The following is a 17,909-nucleotide window of genomic DNA, read 5'->3' on the forward strand; positions in this document are numbered from 1 at the left end:
GTTGTGTGCCGGCATACCTTGTTGGCGGGGGGGGGGGGGGGGGGGGGGTTGTTGTTGTTTTTTCTGTTTTCTGAGACAGCGTCTCACCCTGTAGCCTTGGCTGGTCTAAAACATGTTATGTAGACCAAGCTGGCCTCCAACTCACAGAGACCCTTGAAATATTTCTTTTGACAAAAATGAATTTGGAGTCCTGCTTCAAGTAGGATTTATTTATTATTTTATATTCATGTTGAGCAACCCAAACTGGGTGTCAGAACCTTTTCCTTATTATAATACTGAAAGGCCAGCTCTTTCCCAATACTAAAACCCCAGTTCTTCCTCTTTTTAAAGGGGAGCTGCTCCCTTCCCCTTCATTTTTTTCCTCTGGCTAGAGGAAATACACAGAGCCAAGGCTTAAAACTAAGGGGGGGGGGGTCATCTGTTGAGAGCAGGAGCTCCCGGCCTTTAGGAACATGGCCCGCCTCTTCACTTCCTGACGTCATGCTATTTTTGTCTTTGAATAGCTCATCAACACGATCGCCTCAGAGATCGGAGAACTGAAACGGGAGATGGTACAGACAGATGTCAGCCTGGAAAATGGCCTGGAACCTTCTGAAATCCACAGGTGACCAAAGACGACGTTAGGTGCTGGGCGTGAGCCGGGGAGCTGGCTGGAGCTGGAAAGTGAAGAGGGCTGACACCCGTCCCCCCCTTCAAAGTTTGGGAACCGGGAGTGTGGTGACAGTACCAGATGAAATTCTCTGTAGGAGGTGGGCGTGGCCCAGAAGCTCCTTGCCTGCTTGTTTATTTTAATTGCTTTGAAGGCACTTGAACTTTATACCTTCTTGATTCTTCCTGGCACCAGAACCGGGGAATTGTCGGTGCCGTGTCACAGTGACGGAGAGAGTAACACGGTGAACCCTCCCGTGCGTGAAGTAGAAGTCAGTGTAGCCCTGTCAGTCTCCAGGAGGCTTAAAGGGGAGCAGCTAAAGAGGATGGACCCATTTTGCATTCTCAGGTCAGAAAATCCCCAGACCTACATAGCTATTAACCTGAAAAGCCACCCAGGGACTGTGGAACGGATATAAATGGTATAGACGGAAAGCAATGCATTGGGCCAGGTCGGCGTGCTGCATATTACCTGAATGTGTAGGAGGGGCTGATTTTGATCTGGAAAATGATCTTTCCAAGGGCCAGAGGTGGGATCAGAGGTTGAAGGTCAAGTCTTTTAGCTCTTTGATACAGCCTTTGTCGTTGACAGAGAAGCAGAGTGTCATTGCTTTGGGATGACAGAAGTTGGTGCCTAGAAACCCGGGTTCACCACCGGGTTCCCCACTTCCCCTGGCTGAGGCTGTCCAGAGTAGAACGGAGTTAAGATTTGCAGTGTAGGTTCTGCTTCCAAGTCACAGGACACACAGGCAAACCAGGTGACACTGGTTGCCCAGGCAAGTTTCAAACCAGCCTGACTTGTTCCCCGCCCAACACCAAGAGAGAGAAAATGCCATCCAGGGAGGCAAGTGCTGGCAGCTAGAAGGTGGTGCTGCAATGCCATGCCTCTCAGGAGGTGCTGTGTTTGCCTTAGCCGGGAAAGATCTAGGCACCTTCTACTTGCTTGCCTTCTCTACTTAGTAGTGGGGATGCAGCAGGTAGTCCCTCTGTGCTTCTTGGCTTGGGGTGGGGGGCTTTCTTCACACCCCACTGTGAAGGGCTTTGATTGGTTCATTTGTTTTCACCCACAAACTTTTGATGCACATACAAGGTGCAAGATGGCTTTCAGTTAGAGTTTTGGGGCTTTGGTTTGTTTGTTTGTTTGTTTTGAGGGTGTTTTGTCTTGTTTTCATCTCATATCCAGAGTAGTTCAAAGGCTCTTCTTGGAACTTTTGCCCTGGGTTGGCCTAGAGGCCTCTGCACTCTTATGCTTACACACACATGGAGTCCAGGCTGATGAGGAGTAGAGCTTAATGACATTGGTTTCCTCCGTGTCCAGGAAATGCAGTGCTAGGAGACAGACCCCAAGCTCTGCAGGTGACAGACACAGGGTGAAGGGAACATCTCCCCGGAGTAGACAACACAGAGGCTGTTAAGGTGTGGGGAGTGGTGGGTTGTCAGCCATTGTGTCTGTCTTGCTCTCTGACTTCAGCAGGTAATAGGTGAGAGACCTGGAGGTCATTTCATCACTACCATCGGCCGCCCTTTGTTTATTTGTGGGGCCTGCTAAGTATGTGTTATACTCCCGAGGTACACTCCCAGTGCCAATAGCCTCTTTTCATCTCTTCCTTTCCAAATTTAACAATGACCAAAAGTGCCAGGCCTGACTGGTTATGGTGGCACACACCTTTAGCTCCGGCAGAGGTTGAGGCAGGTGATCTCTGTGAGTTCGAGGCTCACCAGATCTACATAGCAAGTTCCGGGACAGCCAGAGCTACATGATATATAGAGCTTGTCTCAAACAAACAAACAAACAAAATGAGCAAAAGTACACTACAATAGCGTTTTTGTTCAGACTACTATCCTTGGACGCTGTGTTCACTAACACCAAATTTACTCATTTATAGCGTTACCTCACTTGCTGGTCAGAGTGGCAAGTGTGCTATAATGGTAGCATCTGGGAAGTGGAGGCAAGAGGATCAGAAGTTTGGTGTCTGGACATCACACCCACTGAGACACCCTCCCTTCCCCTGTTGCTGCTGCTTCTGGCCTGTGCTCCCTTGTTCCCTGACTCCCTTTAATGATGGAATACCCGGAGCTCTTGGGCCTCTTCTTTTCATCTCTTTGCTCCTCTTTATCCAGTTGGCCTTACCTAAGCTATTAGGGGATTTCTGTACTCAACACCCACATCAGTAAAACAGGAATAATAAATAAAACAGTTGCATAGCATTCCCAGAAAGAACACACAAGGCAAAAACTGTAAAGGCCTTAGCCCAGTACCTGACCTGTCAGGTGCAATGCGTATTTACAAAGGAAGTCTCTAGAGTCTCAAGTTAATGCCACCTGACCTTGTGGCTTTGATGCCATGTAGATGTTGATTGCCAACTTAGATCCCTTGGTTGATCCTCTTTATCAGTTCAGAGGTTTGCATCAAACTTATAGAAGCTGCAAGTGAACCCCTGGGGTCCCCTTGCAAAGCCACTCAGTCCCAGGTCTTTCTTACCCCACTCAACATGAACCATTAAAGTAGACTCTCCCCAGCACCATTGACCTGGCCTGTCTCCTGTCCTGGCCACCACTCTTTCCTTTTTGGGGTGGGGGGTGGGGGGCGGGGCTTGTTATCTAAGCAGCAATCAGTCAGTCTAACCCTAACTCATGCCACTACTATGTTCAAAACTCTTCAGCAGATTCCAATCAGAAACTGAAATTCTTACTATGGCCTTCAAGACCCTAGGGCATCTATCTGCCTTCCTCGGCCCCTCTAACACCACCATTTCTTCTCTCTTCCTTGCTCAGTGCGAGCCCCACTGGCTTCATCACCAAGGGGCTCCTCACTTGGCCTTGTACTGCTGTTCCTTCTGCCTGGAGTGTGCTTCTGCCACTTCCCTTGGCTTCCTCGTTTTTCTTCAAAGAACTTGTGTGGCTGGGGCATAAGCAGCCCTCTAAACTGTTGGGTTCTGCATCCGTGGAGTCACCAACCACAGGTAGAAAAATTCTATTTACAAACTGCAGCCACACTGAATGCTTTTTCTTGCCACTGTTTCCTAAACAATACAAAATAATAACTATTTCCATGTGCTAGGCATTATAACTAACCTGGAAATGATTTTGTTTGTTTGTTTGTTTGTTTGTTTGAGCTAGTCTTGCTGGCAACCTAGATTGACCTCCAACCCATGACCCTTCTATGTCAGCCTCTCAAGTGCTGACTTACAGATGCCTCACTTATAGGAGGGTATGTATAGGCTACTAGAAAATACCATACCATTTTATATAAGAGACTTCAGCATCCTCAGATTTAGGTATCGTCAGTCCTGAGGGATTTGTGCACCTATTTACTTGCCTAATCGCATTCTACTTCCAAAGACTAGAAGGGCCACATTCCACAAAAGCAGAGGTTTGGCTTGTTACACCATAGTTTGGAGCCAAGAGTTGTGTCTGGCGTATGACATATCCTTAACTGTAGAAGGATAGGTGGCCAACAGGCCCATAGCCTGTGACAATTCCAATTAGTTCATCAGAGGCCCATCACAAACATAAGATGTCCCCGACCCCCATATTAGTGCACACACAAAGCAGTGTACACCTACGTATAGTGTGCAGCTGTAATCCTTGCACTGGGGAGACTAAGGCAGGAGTGTTGCAGGTCCCAGGCCAACCTGTGCCTTAATAGTGAGTTCAAGGATGACTTCGATAACTTAGTGAGAGCCTGGCTTGGAAGAAAGACAGACAGACACGGGGATGGTGGGAAGGGAAAGAAAAGAAGAGGATAAAATTGAACATGTGTGGCCCACCTTAGACTTCCTAGCCACAAAATGGGCCCTGAGTCCCCTCCTTTCTGTTTCCATCTGTGCTTCCCCCATCAGTCCTGTGGTCTGGGCTCCTGGGGCCCTTTGCTTTTAGGCTGAGAGCAAAAGGAAGCTGGATAGACAGGAGGAAGATGCCAGGGTTATTCCTGATGGCCAGCCCTCTCCACTTGGCATCTCCAGTTTCCTTTCTCGCTATCCTTCCTTCCAAAGGGTGGGGAGCATGGGAACATAACAGCCTCTTGCTCCACCTCTGGGTGAAAGGTGTCTGTGTTGGGGTGCACCCTCCAGGACTGAAATGGGCCCGTGTCCCACCCTCATCTCCCCTGGGGCATCATTTTGAGCTCACAGTCTACATGTTCCTGTGTCCTCAGGCAAAGAAGAGGGGGAAAAAACGTTGTTAAAGCTACATAAATATTCTCTGGGTTCACACTGGACTGTCAGGACTCCTCAGGATCCTGACTAGACATGGTCATTGAGGACATTGCTCCTACTGATGCCTTCCTTACTGGTGCCCTGGGATTTGGAAGCCTGGGTATTGTCTGTGGTCCTTTCAGCTCCTCTCTTCTTACCCTGCCCCTCCTTCAGGCAGGAGCTTCCTTGGCCAACTCTAGTTAATACTATTAGAATTAACAGTTGCCTTCCACCATTGGCCTGGTCTAACTCACTGTAGCAATGAAATGTCCATGACATCAAAACCACTACTCTCTTCCCTTAAAGATCCAGATCTCGAGAGAGAACTGTGGCTTCCACTCGGGGCAGTGGTTCTCTGCCTCCCTAAGGCTGCGACCCTTTAATACAGTTCCTCGTGCTGTGGTGGCCACACACACCCACAACCATAACATTATTTTCATTGTTACTTCATAACTGTAATTTTACTACTGTCATGAGTTGTAATGTAAATACCTATGTTTTCCAATAGTCTGTTTAGCAGTCACGACCCACAAGTTGAGGACGGTTGTTCTAGAAAAAAGAGAATTCTATTAGAATATTTCTCTGATGAGACAGCTGTGGCCATATCCACTGCTCTGTGCCCTTCTCAAAGAACTCTGCCCCTGCTGGTACCACTTTCAAAATAGTCCACCAATGTTTAGCATTCTTCAGCAAGAGTACATGAGACTATAGCTAAGGTTAAGGTGAGTTTTCACAGAGAAACCACACAGTCAGCATCCAGACGAAAAACAAAAAACAAAAAACAAAAAAAACCAGCTTCTCAACCTCCCCCAAGGCTTTCCTCTTGTCACATCTGTCTCAAGCCTAAGCAGTGTCCTGACTGGCGTTGACGGGTTTATTGTTTGTTTTCATTTGACGCTGAGGTTGAATCCGATTCATCGTACACATGTTCTGCCTGTTCTCGCTTTGCTCATTTTTCAACTTTATATAACTGAAGTCATAACAGAATGTGCTTCTAAAAGTCTGGCTTCTTTTTACTCAACTTAAGAAAAAAAATAGTATTTCATCATACGAGCACCACCATAACATTTTACCCTTTCTACTATTGATAGATATTTGTCTTGGATCCAGTTTAGAGTTGGATTTTGTTGTTTTTCTTTTCTTTCTTTCTTTCTTTCTTTCTTTCTTTCACAGCGTCTTCTGTAGCTTAGGCTGGTCGCTAGTTCACTGTGTAGTTGAACATGACATTAAACTCTTTTAGGGGGTAGGGCAGGGCATGTCACTAAATACCCTGGGCTGGCCTAGAACTTGCTGTGTAGTCCAGGCTGGCTTCTAACTCACAGATGTGCCGGCCTTTGCTCCTAAGTGCTGGGAGCAAAATCCTAGGCCTCTGTGCTCAGGACCTTGAACTCTTGATCTTCTTGCTGCTGCCTCCTGTCTGATGGGATTACAGGTGTGCCTCCTGTTTGATGGGATTACAAGTGTACCTCTACACAAATTATCCATTTGTCTGAAGAATTGGTTAGCATTTCCTGAACTAATTTGATTCAGGTCATTAATGGCATCGCAACTATAAATATTGTACAGCTATTTTTGTAGCTCTGCCTTTAAGATGACTGTATCCAGCACAATTTGCCCATATATTAAATCTTATGTCCTCACCTTTAGTAACTTCTAATATAGGATTCAAAGTGACCTTGGTTTATTCCTTCCCTGTCTTGTCTTCAAGAGACAAATACAAGGAAACTCAGAATTCTCTTTTGCTCTTCTGAGGACTTTAGAGATACATAGAGATCCTTGGGAAGCCAGGACAAACAAGTGACCGAAAAGTCACTGAGTATTTTGACTTCTTGCGCTATCTGTGTCATGTGCGGTGTCGGCAGTAAACAAATAGTTTCCTCTCTTATCGCACCGGAAACCTGTGCAAAGCACAGGTCACTGTTGCGCCAAACTTGGAGCGCATGCTAGAGAGTCAGTGAGAAGCCAGTCCTAGAAACCTAAACCAAATTCATCTTTAAAAGAAGGGTTGGTTTGAGACCTGGGAAGCACAGCTCTATGGTAGAGCCCTTGACCGGCATTTGCAAAGCTCTGGGTACTATTACCAACATTGCAAAAAGAAGGGGAAAGGCGAGTGGTTTTCTTCCTCTATTGTGACTTCCGACTTAGAGAACCGCGTGCTGCGCAACACCAAGAGTCTCTTGTAGTACCTTAGGCTCTCTGCAGAGAGGGTTTGATGTTCACAAGTTTGTAGTCCTTTTTTAGACCTTGTCTGTTTGAAGAAGTAAACACTATTTCTCCTGGGTCTTGGCCGGTCCCGTTCTTTCTCAAGGAAACCAGAAAGAGAAGCTTTTCAGGTTGGGTCACGACTGAAAAGCAACTGAAACGAAACCATGTGGAGCTGGGTTAGGCGGAGCACGAACTCCTGGGGTCCATGCTCTGCTCAACTGAACAAGTCTTTCCGAATTAAAAGTTTGGCAGTAAGACACTTCCTGTCCTGCCTGTAGTGAGTATAAGTGTGCCAGCCCGACCACTTCTCTCCAGCCATTCCCTGAGATGGTCACTTACTTCAAACCACTAGGAGTGTTCTCAACGTGAATTCTAAGAATTCGGCAAGGACTCGCCAACCTTTGCTCATACTGTTGCCAGCATGAGATTGTGTTCAGCCTATGCAGAGTATTTACTGAGTGGATATATTTGTTAAGATTCCCCTGGTGGAGCCTGTAGATTTACACTACACAAAAAGGAGAGAGTTGTAAACGAATGAGTGTCGTATAATGGGATGAATATAGGAATGTGCCAGATTCTGGAGGTGGAGAGTTGGGGAATTCCAGATCAGCGGTAATTTTAGAAAAAGTGATAGCTGATATTGCTCCATTAAAGAATTAATTAGACAGGTAAGAACAGCTTGTATTTACAACTGTTCCAAAAACCCATTTCGTCCGCCTCAATTCTTGCTGTCTAGGAAAGCGTTCTGTTTCAAAGAACGTTTAAATTTTCTCTTCTTGGTTACTAACAGTTGCTGTGCATATTGTGAAGAGGACACATCAGAAAATGGAAGTGATGTGGTGAAGCTGGGCGCGGTAATGCGTAGCTCTTCCCATCACTACGGATGCTGAGACATGGCTGTGGGGACTTTCTTTTTTAATAGTTTCTTTATTTTATTTTATGTGCATTGGTGTTTTGTCTGCATGTATGTTTTTGTGAGGGTGTCAGGTCCCCCTGGAGTTACAGACAGCTGTGAGCTGCATGCAGGTGCTGGGAAATAAACACAGGTCCTCTTGAAGAGCAATCAGTGCTCTTAAGCACTGAGTATGGGGACTTTGAGATTCTCCTGTGCTACAAAACAAGACCTGTCTCAAGATAGAGAAATAAGAAAACAACTGGGTGTGGCACTACATTATAATCCTAGCACTTGGATATGGATGCAGGAGGATCACAAATTCAAGGTTATCCTTGGCTACAGAGTAAATTGGTCATCAGTCTTGCCTATAGAAGACTCTGTCTTTAAAAAACAAAGACAAAAACTAAAACAAAACACCAAATAAAAAGCAAGCATGAATTCACCTACTGAGGCAGAACCAAGATTGTTCTATCTCTTTGCTGTTTTATCTCTCCATTTTTGTTTCGTATTACTAACTATATAAATGGTAGATCATGAATGAATACTCATCTGACCTGGTGTTTTTGTTTTCATTTTTGCTTTAACATTCTGGGGCCTTGGAATCACTTCCAGTTTGTTTTGTTTTGTTTTGTGTTGTGTTGTGTGTGTAGTGTGTGTAGTGTGGGCTTGTGTTTTTGTTTGTTTGTTTTGTTGTCGTTACTTGCTTGTTTTCAGTCAGCGTCTCTGCACTGCTATTCCATACTTGGATCCATGGGCTATAACAATCCTCCTGCTCCAGGGTCTGGGACTACGGGCCTATGCCAGGGGCACTAGTTTGGAGTCCCTGTTTTTGACCAGTGGCACCATCCTGTCTCATGGTTGGTGCCTCTGTCAGCAGTAGACCTCATTGGCAACACTCTAGGGTTAGGTGCATTTTACACTTTCTGTTCTTTGTCTGGTCTCTGGGGTCAAGCCTGTGGCCCCGTGCATGCCTAGCACTAAGCTTTAGCCCAGCCCTAGTTTATTTGGCAGCTCTGCATCCTGGCTAGCACCACTCTGCCATGAGCTGGCTGTCTACTTAGTTAGAATTCAGCTGTTGAATTGGTCCAGCTAGGCAGTAGAGTTGGCCCCAGCCGAAAGCACTTAAGTAGTAGAAACCTCCAATGCAGGGAATGCAGAATGCAATGTCTTTCTGTGAAGTGCAGGCTGGAGGGCAGCAGGGCAGCTGAGCCCGCCTGGCTCCTCCCCGAGCCTGCTCTCAGCTCCAAGGGCAACCAGGACAACAGGTTCTTTGTTTCCACTTCTTATTTTTATAAGAACAAACGGAAGCCTCTGCCAGGGCTGACTCTCAAGTTCTCATATCTGGTCTCAAGCTGGAAAGGAAGCTCCTGGGTGGAATTGCCCACCACTGTCCCCCACCCCTCCGTCCCGCCACTGTCCCCCCCCCCCCATCCCGCCACTGTCCCCCACCCCCCGTCCTGCCACTGTCCCCCACCCCCAGTCCCGCCACTGTCCCCCACCCCCCATCCCACCACTGTCCCCCACCCCCAGTCCCGCCACTGTCCCCCACCCCCCCGTCCCACCACTGTCCCCCACCCTCAGTCCCGCCACTGTCCCCCTACCCCCAGTCCCGCCACTGTCCCCCACCCTCAATCCCGCCACTGTCCCCCTACCCCCAGTCCTGCCACTGTCCCCCACCCCCAGTCCCGCCACTGTCCCCCACCCTCAGTCCCGCCTCTGTCCCCCTACCCCCAGTCCCGCCACTGTCCCCCACCCTCAATCCCGCCACTGTCCCCCTACCCCCAGTCCCGCTGCTGTCCCCCACTCCCAGTCTTTCTTGTGTGAAAATGGCCGCCCTGGGTGACAGCCATCAGGTTTAGTCCCCATTTCTAAGTACTTTTCCTCCTGAGCCTCCAGAGATAGAATTTTTTTAAAAATCAAATGAAAGCCCTAAAAGAAAATGTGTGTGTGTGTGTGTGTGTCTGTGTGTGTGTATGTGTGTGTGTGTGTGTCTGTGTGTGTGTATGTGTGTGTGTGTGTGTCTGTGTGTGTGTGTGTATGTGTGTGTGTGTGTATGTGTATGTGTGTGTGTGTATGTGTGTGTGTGTATGTGTGTGTGTGTGTGTATGTGTATGTGTGTGTGTGTGTATGTGTGTGTGTGTGTATGTGTGTGTGTGTGTGTGTGTGTTTTCCCCTTGTAAAAATCCTCTTACTGCATATCATTAGATATGACTTTCAGGAAGTTGTGGCTTCTTCCCAAAAGAAGCCATAGCCCTCAGCCACAAGGAAATCAAGCCCATAACCCAAAATATAGTAAGGTTTCGTTTTCCTTTTAGGAGTTTGAAAAGAGACAAGGTCCTTGGGAAATTAAAACATCAACATGTCGGATGCTGGCAAACATCAGAAGTCACAAAGTGCAACAACCTAGGGCTTGTAGTGCACCTGCCTAGCATGCACAAGGCTCTGGCTTTAACCCCAGCACTACAAAGTGAACAAAACAACGCCGAAAACTGGACTTGGTTGGTTGGTTGGGTGTTGTTGTTGTTGTTGTTGTTGTTGTTGTTTGGGTTTTTTGTTTTTGTTTTGTTTTGTTTTATCATTTTCACCTTGAATAAGGAATTAAGTTGAATGGCTCAGTTATCCCTCCCAACCCAGCAAAAGGTACAGAGACTCTACAAGAACATGGTTCCCCAGTCCCCGGCCATCACTCTTCCTGTCTTGGCCAGTGGGGAGAAGGTCCCTCGGGTCATCTGCCAACCTTTGTGCTATAAGCAGAACTTGTGCACTAGGGCCTTGTGTCATCGGGATGGATCTGGGCCTCCTTTCAACTCCAGACCTTAGGGTCACAAAGAAGGATTTAAGTTAGCCTTTAGAGTCAGGAATTGCAGACTTGCCTGAAGGCGTTAAGCAATCATCAAATAGCAACCGCAGGCAGGTGGTTTTGAAACTGAAGGTTTCTGGGAAGTTTTGTTTGACGTATGTGTGAGGAATTGTTATTTGTGCCAGTAATATTTTTATCAGATGCATTTTGCCCTGTATGGGCTCTTTATTTGTTTTCTTCATAAGGAGCCTACATTTCCCAAAACTGTTGATCCTCAGCCTACCACCTGTCACCGCCCCCCATGCTCCATGATGCCTGGGGTTCATCCCCCACTAAATGTGGTGTCTGATTGGCCACTGCCAAGTATTTTGCTACATGCTCAAGGATGTACCACACGAACAAAATCATGATATATACACAAGCCTCCACCCTCTTGTCTGGTCCTTAATTCTTTTTCTCCATTAATTAATTTATTTATTCACTTTATACCCTGATTGCAGCCCCCCTCTTCTCCTCCAAGTTCCCCTTCCCCGCATTCTCCCCTCTCCTTCTCCTCAGAGAAAGGGTGGCCTCCCAAGGATCCCAGCATGCCCTAAGTTGCTACGGGACCAAGAGCATCCTCTCCCACTGAGGCCAGACAAGGCTGCCCAGTTAGGGGAATGGGATCCTAAAGCAGGCATCTGACTCAGAGAGGGCCCCGACTCCAGTTGTTGAGGGACCCACATGAAGACAAAGCTGCACCTCTGCTGCACATGTGCAGGGGGCCTAGGGCCAATCCATGCATGCTCTTTGATTGGTGGTTCAGTGTCTGTGAGCCCATGAGACCAGGTTAGTTGACTCTGTAGGTCTTCTTATGGAATCTTAGACCCCTCTGCCTCCCTCAGTTGTTCCCCCAAACTCTTCAATGTGACTCCCCAAGCTCTGTCTAATGTTTGGCTGTGGGTCTCTACAACTGTTTCCATCCTCTGCTGAGTGAGGCCTCTCAGAGAAGTTACGCTATATAAATGAACTGAAGGGAAAAAAGACACTCGGTCATTTTATTAGATGCTGAAAAAGCCGTTGATAAAATCCAAGAACCCTTCATGTTAAAATTCTTTGAGAGATTAGGGATACAGGGCACATAGCTAAACACAATAAAGACAATAATCAGCAAGCCTATGTCTAACATCAAATTAAATGGAGAGAAACTTAAAGCAATCTCACTAAAATCAGGGCCAAGACAAGGCTGCCCACTCTCTCTGTATCTCTTTAGTATAGTACTTGAAGTTCTAGCTGGAGCAATAAGACAACTAAAGGGGATCGAGGGGACACAAACTGGAAAGGAAGAAGTCTAAGTATTACTATTCACAGATGATATGACAGCATACATAAGTGACCCCAAATATTCTACCAGAGAGCTCTTGCAGCTGATGCTCCCCTTCAGCAAAGTTACTGGATACAAAATTAACTCAAAACAAACAAACAAACAAAACAAAAAAAACAGTAGCTTTTCTATATAAAGGAGCTAAGAAAGAAATTAGGGAAACAATACCCTTAATTCCTAAGAGAGCCTGGACACTAACCTCTTGAAGCAAAAAGCCTGCGCCCTTCATTCAGGCATTCATATGTGCCAGGGATGGGTAGTAGATTTCAAATAAATGAGAGCTCACAGGATAAATGCTAAAGCCCCTTTGGTATGTGTTCAGTGGTCCCTGGTGTTTCTCCAAGCCTCCTGCAGGGCTCTTGCCTTAACTGAAAGGTGACTCCCACCAATGCTCTATACTTTCTGGTTTCTCTTGTGAGCACCAAGTTCCTGTCATTAGAATAACCTTCTCCCTGCACTGAAATAAGCACTCTGTATTTGGCAACCTTGAGAGGATTGTCACCAGTGTCCTACTTTGTCCTTGCAAATCTAGACTAAATGTCATCATTGGCTTTATGCTCTGAGGCTAGAAAGGCTATCTGTGAGAGAGGAGTCCATGAGCAATGAGGAAGAAATTTGCTAAGACCTCTGATTTGTTATTCTGTAAGGAATGAGGCTGCTTCCTGGCCCAAGGCCCCAAGATAGCCAAAGGCTTGGTAGCTGTGGTGGCTTTGGCCACTCATTTCCTGGTAAACACACAGACAAGAACCCTTTGTCTCCTGAGGTTAGAACTAAGTAGCCAGAGTCTACTTACCAAGTCTGACTGAGGGAAGACCTGAGTCCACAGTTGAACATTGGGGCCTGAGAATGAGGCTCAGTTGGACACTCCTGAGCATCTCCTCTTGCTCATTAGCAACGACTATCCACATTCCTCCCCCACTCAGGCCCTGGCCATGCCTGCTCCAGGCTGGGTCTGAGGATGGTCCCTGTGAAATGAGCATGTGAAGGAATCATGTCTTGAAGATGTGAGATTTGGGCCATGTAGCTGAAGGAGAGTGGGAGGAGGCTAGGATCTGAGCTCAGTTTTGGCAGGTTGGAGGGACCCAGATAGAGCAATGGACACTCGAGAGAAGCTTTGCCCTGTGGTAGAGCATGTGGTTAGCATGTGTAAGGTTCAGGGCCCCACCCCACCCCTCACCAGACAAATTCATAACATAGGAGTGGCTTAAACTCATCCAGGAGGGATGAGCATGGCAGAAAAACTTACCAGGTGGCTTTCTCTGTGAATCCAAGAGAAAGGTTTGTAGATATTAACACAGAAAAAATATCCTCCTTTTCTAATCAAAGATGCCATATCCCAGATTTCAATCATCTTTGCCCTCCTTTTTCTCTTTTATATATTTTACATATTTTACTTTTCTTTAAAAGATAAATTTCATATCACCACCATGATTGGGAAATGCTGTTGTAAAGGGATATTATAACACTATAGCTTAAAGATTTTAATTGGCTTTAATTTTTATTCTAGACTTGGTCATTTAATTCCATAAAATAAAAAAGTGCTCCTGTTCCAATGAGAGGAACAGGAGATTTGAAAAAAAAAAAATGGATAGAGAAAGGGGGTGGGGATGAACAAAAATGAGATCAATCCTTTCAAAGTTTTTCTTAGTAAGATGGGGCGGGGCTGGAATCAGAACGATAGACATTTTGGCATCAGATTCCTTCAAGCTACTTGTTGTGCACAGAAGAAGGTGGAAGGCCTCAGTTCCCTGCCAGAGGAAACTGGCCTTTGCAGACTTGCCGTCCTCAAACTTCTCAGAAGGTCAAATAAGTGGCTTCATTTCACTTTGGCGATATTGAACTTAGTTAAATACTTTAACTTTTAGTGTGTGTTTGTCTGTGTGTGTGTGTGTGTGTGTGTGTGTGTGTGTCTGTGTCTCTGTGTGTGTGTCTGTGTGTGTGTGTGTGTGTGTGTGTGTGCTTTGCATGCATGTATGTATGTGAGTGAAAAAATAAAAATAATAAAAAAAGAAAGACATGACATGATGGCTCCAAGACATGGTGGGGGAGGCCGTTTATTGTAGATAAAAGGAAGCTCAAGGCCTGAGGCAGAGACATGTGGAAAAGCCCAGAGTGAAACATAGCTAGCCGGGCTGTGTGGGGAGAGGAGGGGACGGAGGGCAAGAGAGGAGCCACCAGCCTGTGCTCAGTTCCCGTGGGGGCCAAAAGAGGCTGTCTTGCGCCCCCCCCCCCCCAGGAACTGTATGGGTGCTGAGAACTAAAGACAGGTCCTCTGCAAGAGCAACCTGCACTCTCTGCGGCTGAGCATCTTTCCTGTCCCTGGCAATGTGAATTTTGGCCTGAGTGATACTTTGCTCATTCTCTTATAACCTTGCATAGGAGGTCTGTAAAAGGAACTTTTATTCACCTGTTTCAATTGTTGTCTCAGAGGCTTGCTGCCTCCATCTGCTAACCTAGGCCTAGTCCTGGAAGCTCCATAGGTCTAGAATATTTTCAGCCTCTGAGACTTACTGCTGAATAAGCTCACCCCTTCTTGTTCTTTCTGAGTTCATAGCTGGCTGGTTCAACTCAAACTCCTCTCCCAGCTGATTTATTCAAACTGGCTTTCTCTTGGCTTCTGAAGTGCTCTGCTTGGCCTCAGCCTAACTCCAGCAATCTGCTCTAATCATCTGGCTCTGTCTGTCTTCATCTGTGTCTAGCCTGTTCTCTCATTCATCCTCTCTCTGTCTGTAAAAGTGTCCTCGTAAAACTTCCCCCTCCCCCGCACTGCCCTGTACGTAGCTTCCCTACCCTCTCCTCTTAAGAGCTGGGCGTATCCTATTCTGTCAAATCTCTTTTTGATTCGTCCCTGTTTCTGTCATTCAATTAGAATCACTTAAAACATGGTTGCTTCCTTTTACAAACGTTGCCTTCATTGTTTGTGGTTACACACATGCACCACCAAGCCTTGGACCTAAGCTTTTCTTTTCCTGACACTTGCTCTATACCAGGCTGGTCTTAAACTCAGATCTGCTTGCCTCTGTCTCCTGGATTAAAGGCGTGCTTGCATTCCAGCCGGATCACACAGACCTAGTAGGTCTTTGGATGTGATCTCTTGCCAGAGCAGCCCTGTTCTGAGTACAATTCCTCCACAGAGCTCAGTCCAGAAGGTGGCCTCCTGTAATCCCACACAACACTGCTGAAGTCAGTTCTAGTCAGTAAAGCCCAAGCTCCCACTTGCTGTCTTACTTACTCTGCCACATGTTAGGAAAGCTGTCACTTTTTATTTTTATTCCCTTGTTTGCTGTTATTGAAACAGAGTCTCGCTGTGTGCCATGGCTGGCCTAGAACTCACTATATAGATCATGCTTGTTTTACATTTACAAAGGTCCACCTACCTCTGCCTCTAGGTATTAAAGGTATGTGCACCAAACCCAGTTTATTGTCACTTTGTAGCCAACCACTGGGATCTTATTAGATATCAAAACAGAACTGACCCATCCAGCAGTCTCATCACTGTTGAATGACTGGACAGACTGTTGCATGTTGAGGTCAACTTGGGCTACATTTTTAGGTTTTGGGCCAGCCTGGGCTACATAGCCAGACTCGACTTTGTGGATATTGTTTGAGTTTGCATTTCATAGCAGAACCTTCGCTTTTTATGCTCAGAGATGGACTGTTATTGGAAAGCAACCAGGAGCGTGGACTTGGCTTGGTGGTTGTTTCCACTTTCCTTCCCTGACAAGATTAGCATCCTAGGTTATAATTATCCCTGCCCACCTGCCTGCATTCTACAATTGCTCCAGGAAAACAAGACGAAATGTGTTGCCTTTAAGATCTAGAACCAAATCCCAGCACTCAAGAGGCAGAGGCCAACCTGGTCTACAGCACTGGTCCAGGAGAGCCGGCTACACAGGGAAACCCTGTCTTGAAAAACCAAACAAACAAACAAACAAAAAACCCTGAACCAAGGGCTGGTGTGTAGATCCACTGTAGCACTTTCCTAGCATGCAAAATATCCTGGGTTCTACTCCCAGCACTGAAACACACATAAGTAAAAATAAAGTATAGAAGACCCACTAGGAACCCTAGGGAACAGCCTTAGGGATTCAAAAACAGCAAGTGGAGAACACTCAGGGGGCACTGTTGTACCCGTTTTTTTAGTACCCCAAAAATCTCCAGGAGGCAAAACCAATGTAGTAGCACAGAGGATTGAGCCAGGCTGCAATCGTCGTCAGCACAGTGGTGTCCAGAGGCGACCCTGTGCTCTGGTTCTTGAGTTTTTTTACAGGTCCCTTTCTGGTCCAGTGCTCCCAAGGTGGGGGTGCACGGGGCTCCCAGTTTGGCACGTACTTATCGGTAAAGATACATAAGGGGGTCTAGTGTCCTAAGGTGATAGGCTACAAAAAGGTGCCAAGGGCACCTGTGGCTCCAGCTTTTTTTTTTTTTTTTTTTTAATATTTTCTGTTTACCTCCTTCCTGAGGGGAGAGCCCGGTTCACTTCAAGTTTCAGCTGAATGTTCCATCCTGTGCTAATTGGCTGTGGCTAGAAGAGCAGAGCGGTAGTGCGGCAGGGCTGGGGCCTCTGGTCTGGTCTTCTAGTGACCGTATCTCCGGTAGGCAGGGAGGGAATGTGGCAGGGTCGGCCCTCCCTGCAGGTGTTCCAGGGCCTTTAAGCCTGTTTCTTGAAACCTTGCCTCAGTGACCCCCAGATGTGGATTTTAATTCTGTTTGGTCTCTCAGCACTTCGCTGAAACCCCAGGGGAAGCCTCACAAAGGGAGACTTAGTAAGATCCCACCACCAGCTTCTTCAAATCCCAGACCTGAGGCAGCCCATGCCCAACATAGCCACTGGCCTGGGAGACACAGGCATCAGGCGTCACCTTCCAAAAAGTGAGGGCTCCACACCTTTGTAGGGCCTGAGGGAGGAAAGGGGGGGATCGCTGGGCCAGAGGTCAGGAGTTGAGAAGCAGGAGATAAAAGCCACATTGTTCAGTAAGTTGTGATAATTACCTACTCTCCGGGTATACACACACACATATACACAGACACAGACACACACACACACACACACACACACACACACACACACACACACACACACTATTTACTCACTTCGACCGTCCCAATGTCTCCAAGTGACTAGATTTCCACGGCTCAGCAAGCTTGTATGTAGAAGCATGATCAAGCAAGTCTCTGCCCGTGATAGTGGACCTTGAACATATCAGATTCGAAGGCACATGTATAAGCATTTGTGCTGAATAGCGCTGAGGACTTGTCATTCGAGTTTTTTAGTTTATTCTGTGCAAGCGTATGTGTGTGGGAGCATTGGGGAGTACATGTGTCATGGTGCATGCATGTGGAGGTCAACGTTTATGAGTCTCGCCTTCCACCTTGCTTGTTCTAACAAAGGGAAAACAAAGTTAGAATTTAGTTTAAAGATCATCATTGGCTTTATTTTCACTCGTGAGACGGAACAATGTATCCTTCCATAAAACAGAACAGGAGCAGCAATGAGCCGAGGACAGGAGGTAGTTTTATAGCCGAAAGCTGGAACAATTTTTAAAACTTGGTTTTGTTGTTTCAAAGCAACTTTCCTCGTAAGGTGGGATGAGGAAGAGAGTGATAGAGCGGTGTAGGAAGAGCTCAGGAGGCCGCCTAACCCAGGCGATCCGGGAGCTGGGGGCACGAGGAATGGAGGTCGGAGAATTACAAATTTGAGCCAGCCTGGGCTACATAGTGAAACCTTGTCTTAAAAAAGGAGAGAGGGGCTGAGTGTGATGATGGCATACAGCTTTAGTGCCGGCACTTGGGTGACAGAGG

At 46.7% G+C, this 17,909-nt stretch overlaps 1 protein-coding gene across 2 annotated transcripts in view; it reads left to right on the forward strand.

Moving 5' to 3' along the window:
• Positions 1-475: 475 nt before the first annotated feature.
• The window catches only part of Rin2 (Ras and Rab interactor 2), a 66,751-nt gene continuing 49,317 nt past the window's right edge, over positions 476-17,909 (forward strand). The window contains exons 1-2 of one of the 2 annotated variants that reach the window (XM_051144775.1): positions 476-604; positions 845-997. In XM_051144775.1, coding sequence (XP_051000732.1) covers positions 549-604; positions 845-997 — 209 coding nt within the window. In that variant the 5' untranslated portion in view covers positions 476-548. The remainder of the gene's footprint in view (positions 605-844; positions 998-17,909) is intronic. The other variant, XM_051144776.1, reaches the window with a different exon arrangement.

The sequence above is a fragment of the Acomys russatus genome, chromosome 4 (assembly GCF_903995435.1).
Source record: "Acomys russatus chromosome 4, mAcoRus1.1, whole genome shotgun sequence".
NCBI classification, from domain to species: domain Eukaryota; kingdom Metazoa; phylum Chordata; class Mammalia; order Rodentia; family Muridae; genus Acomys; species Acomys russatus.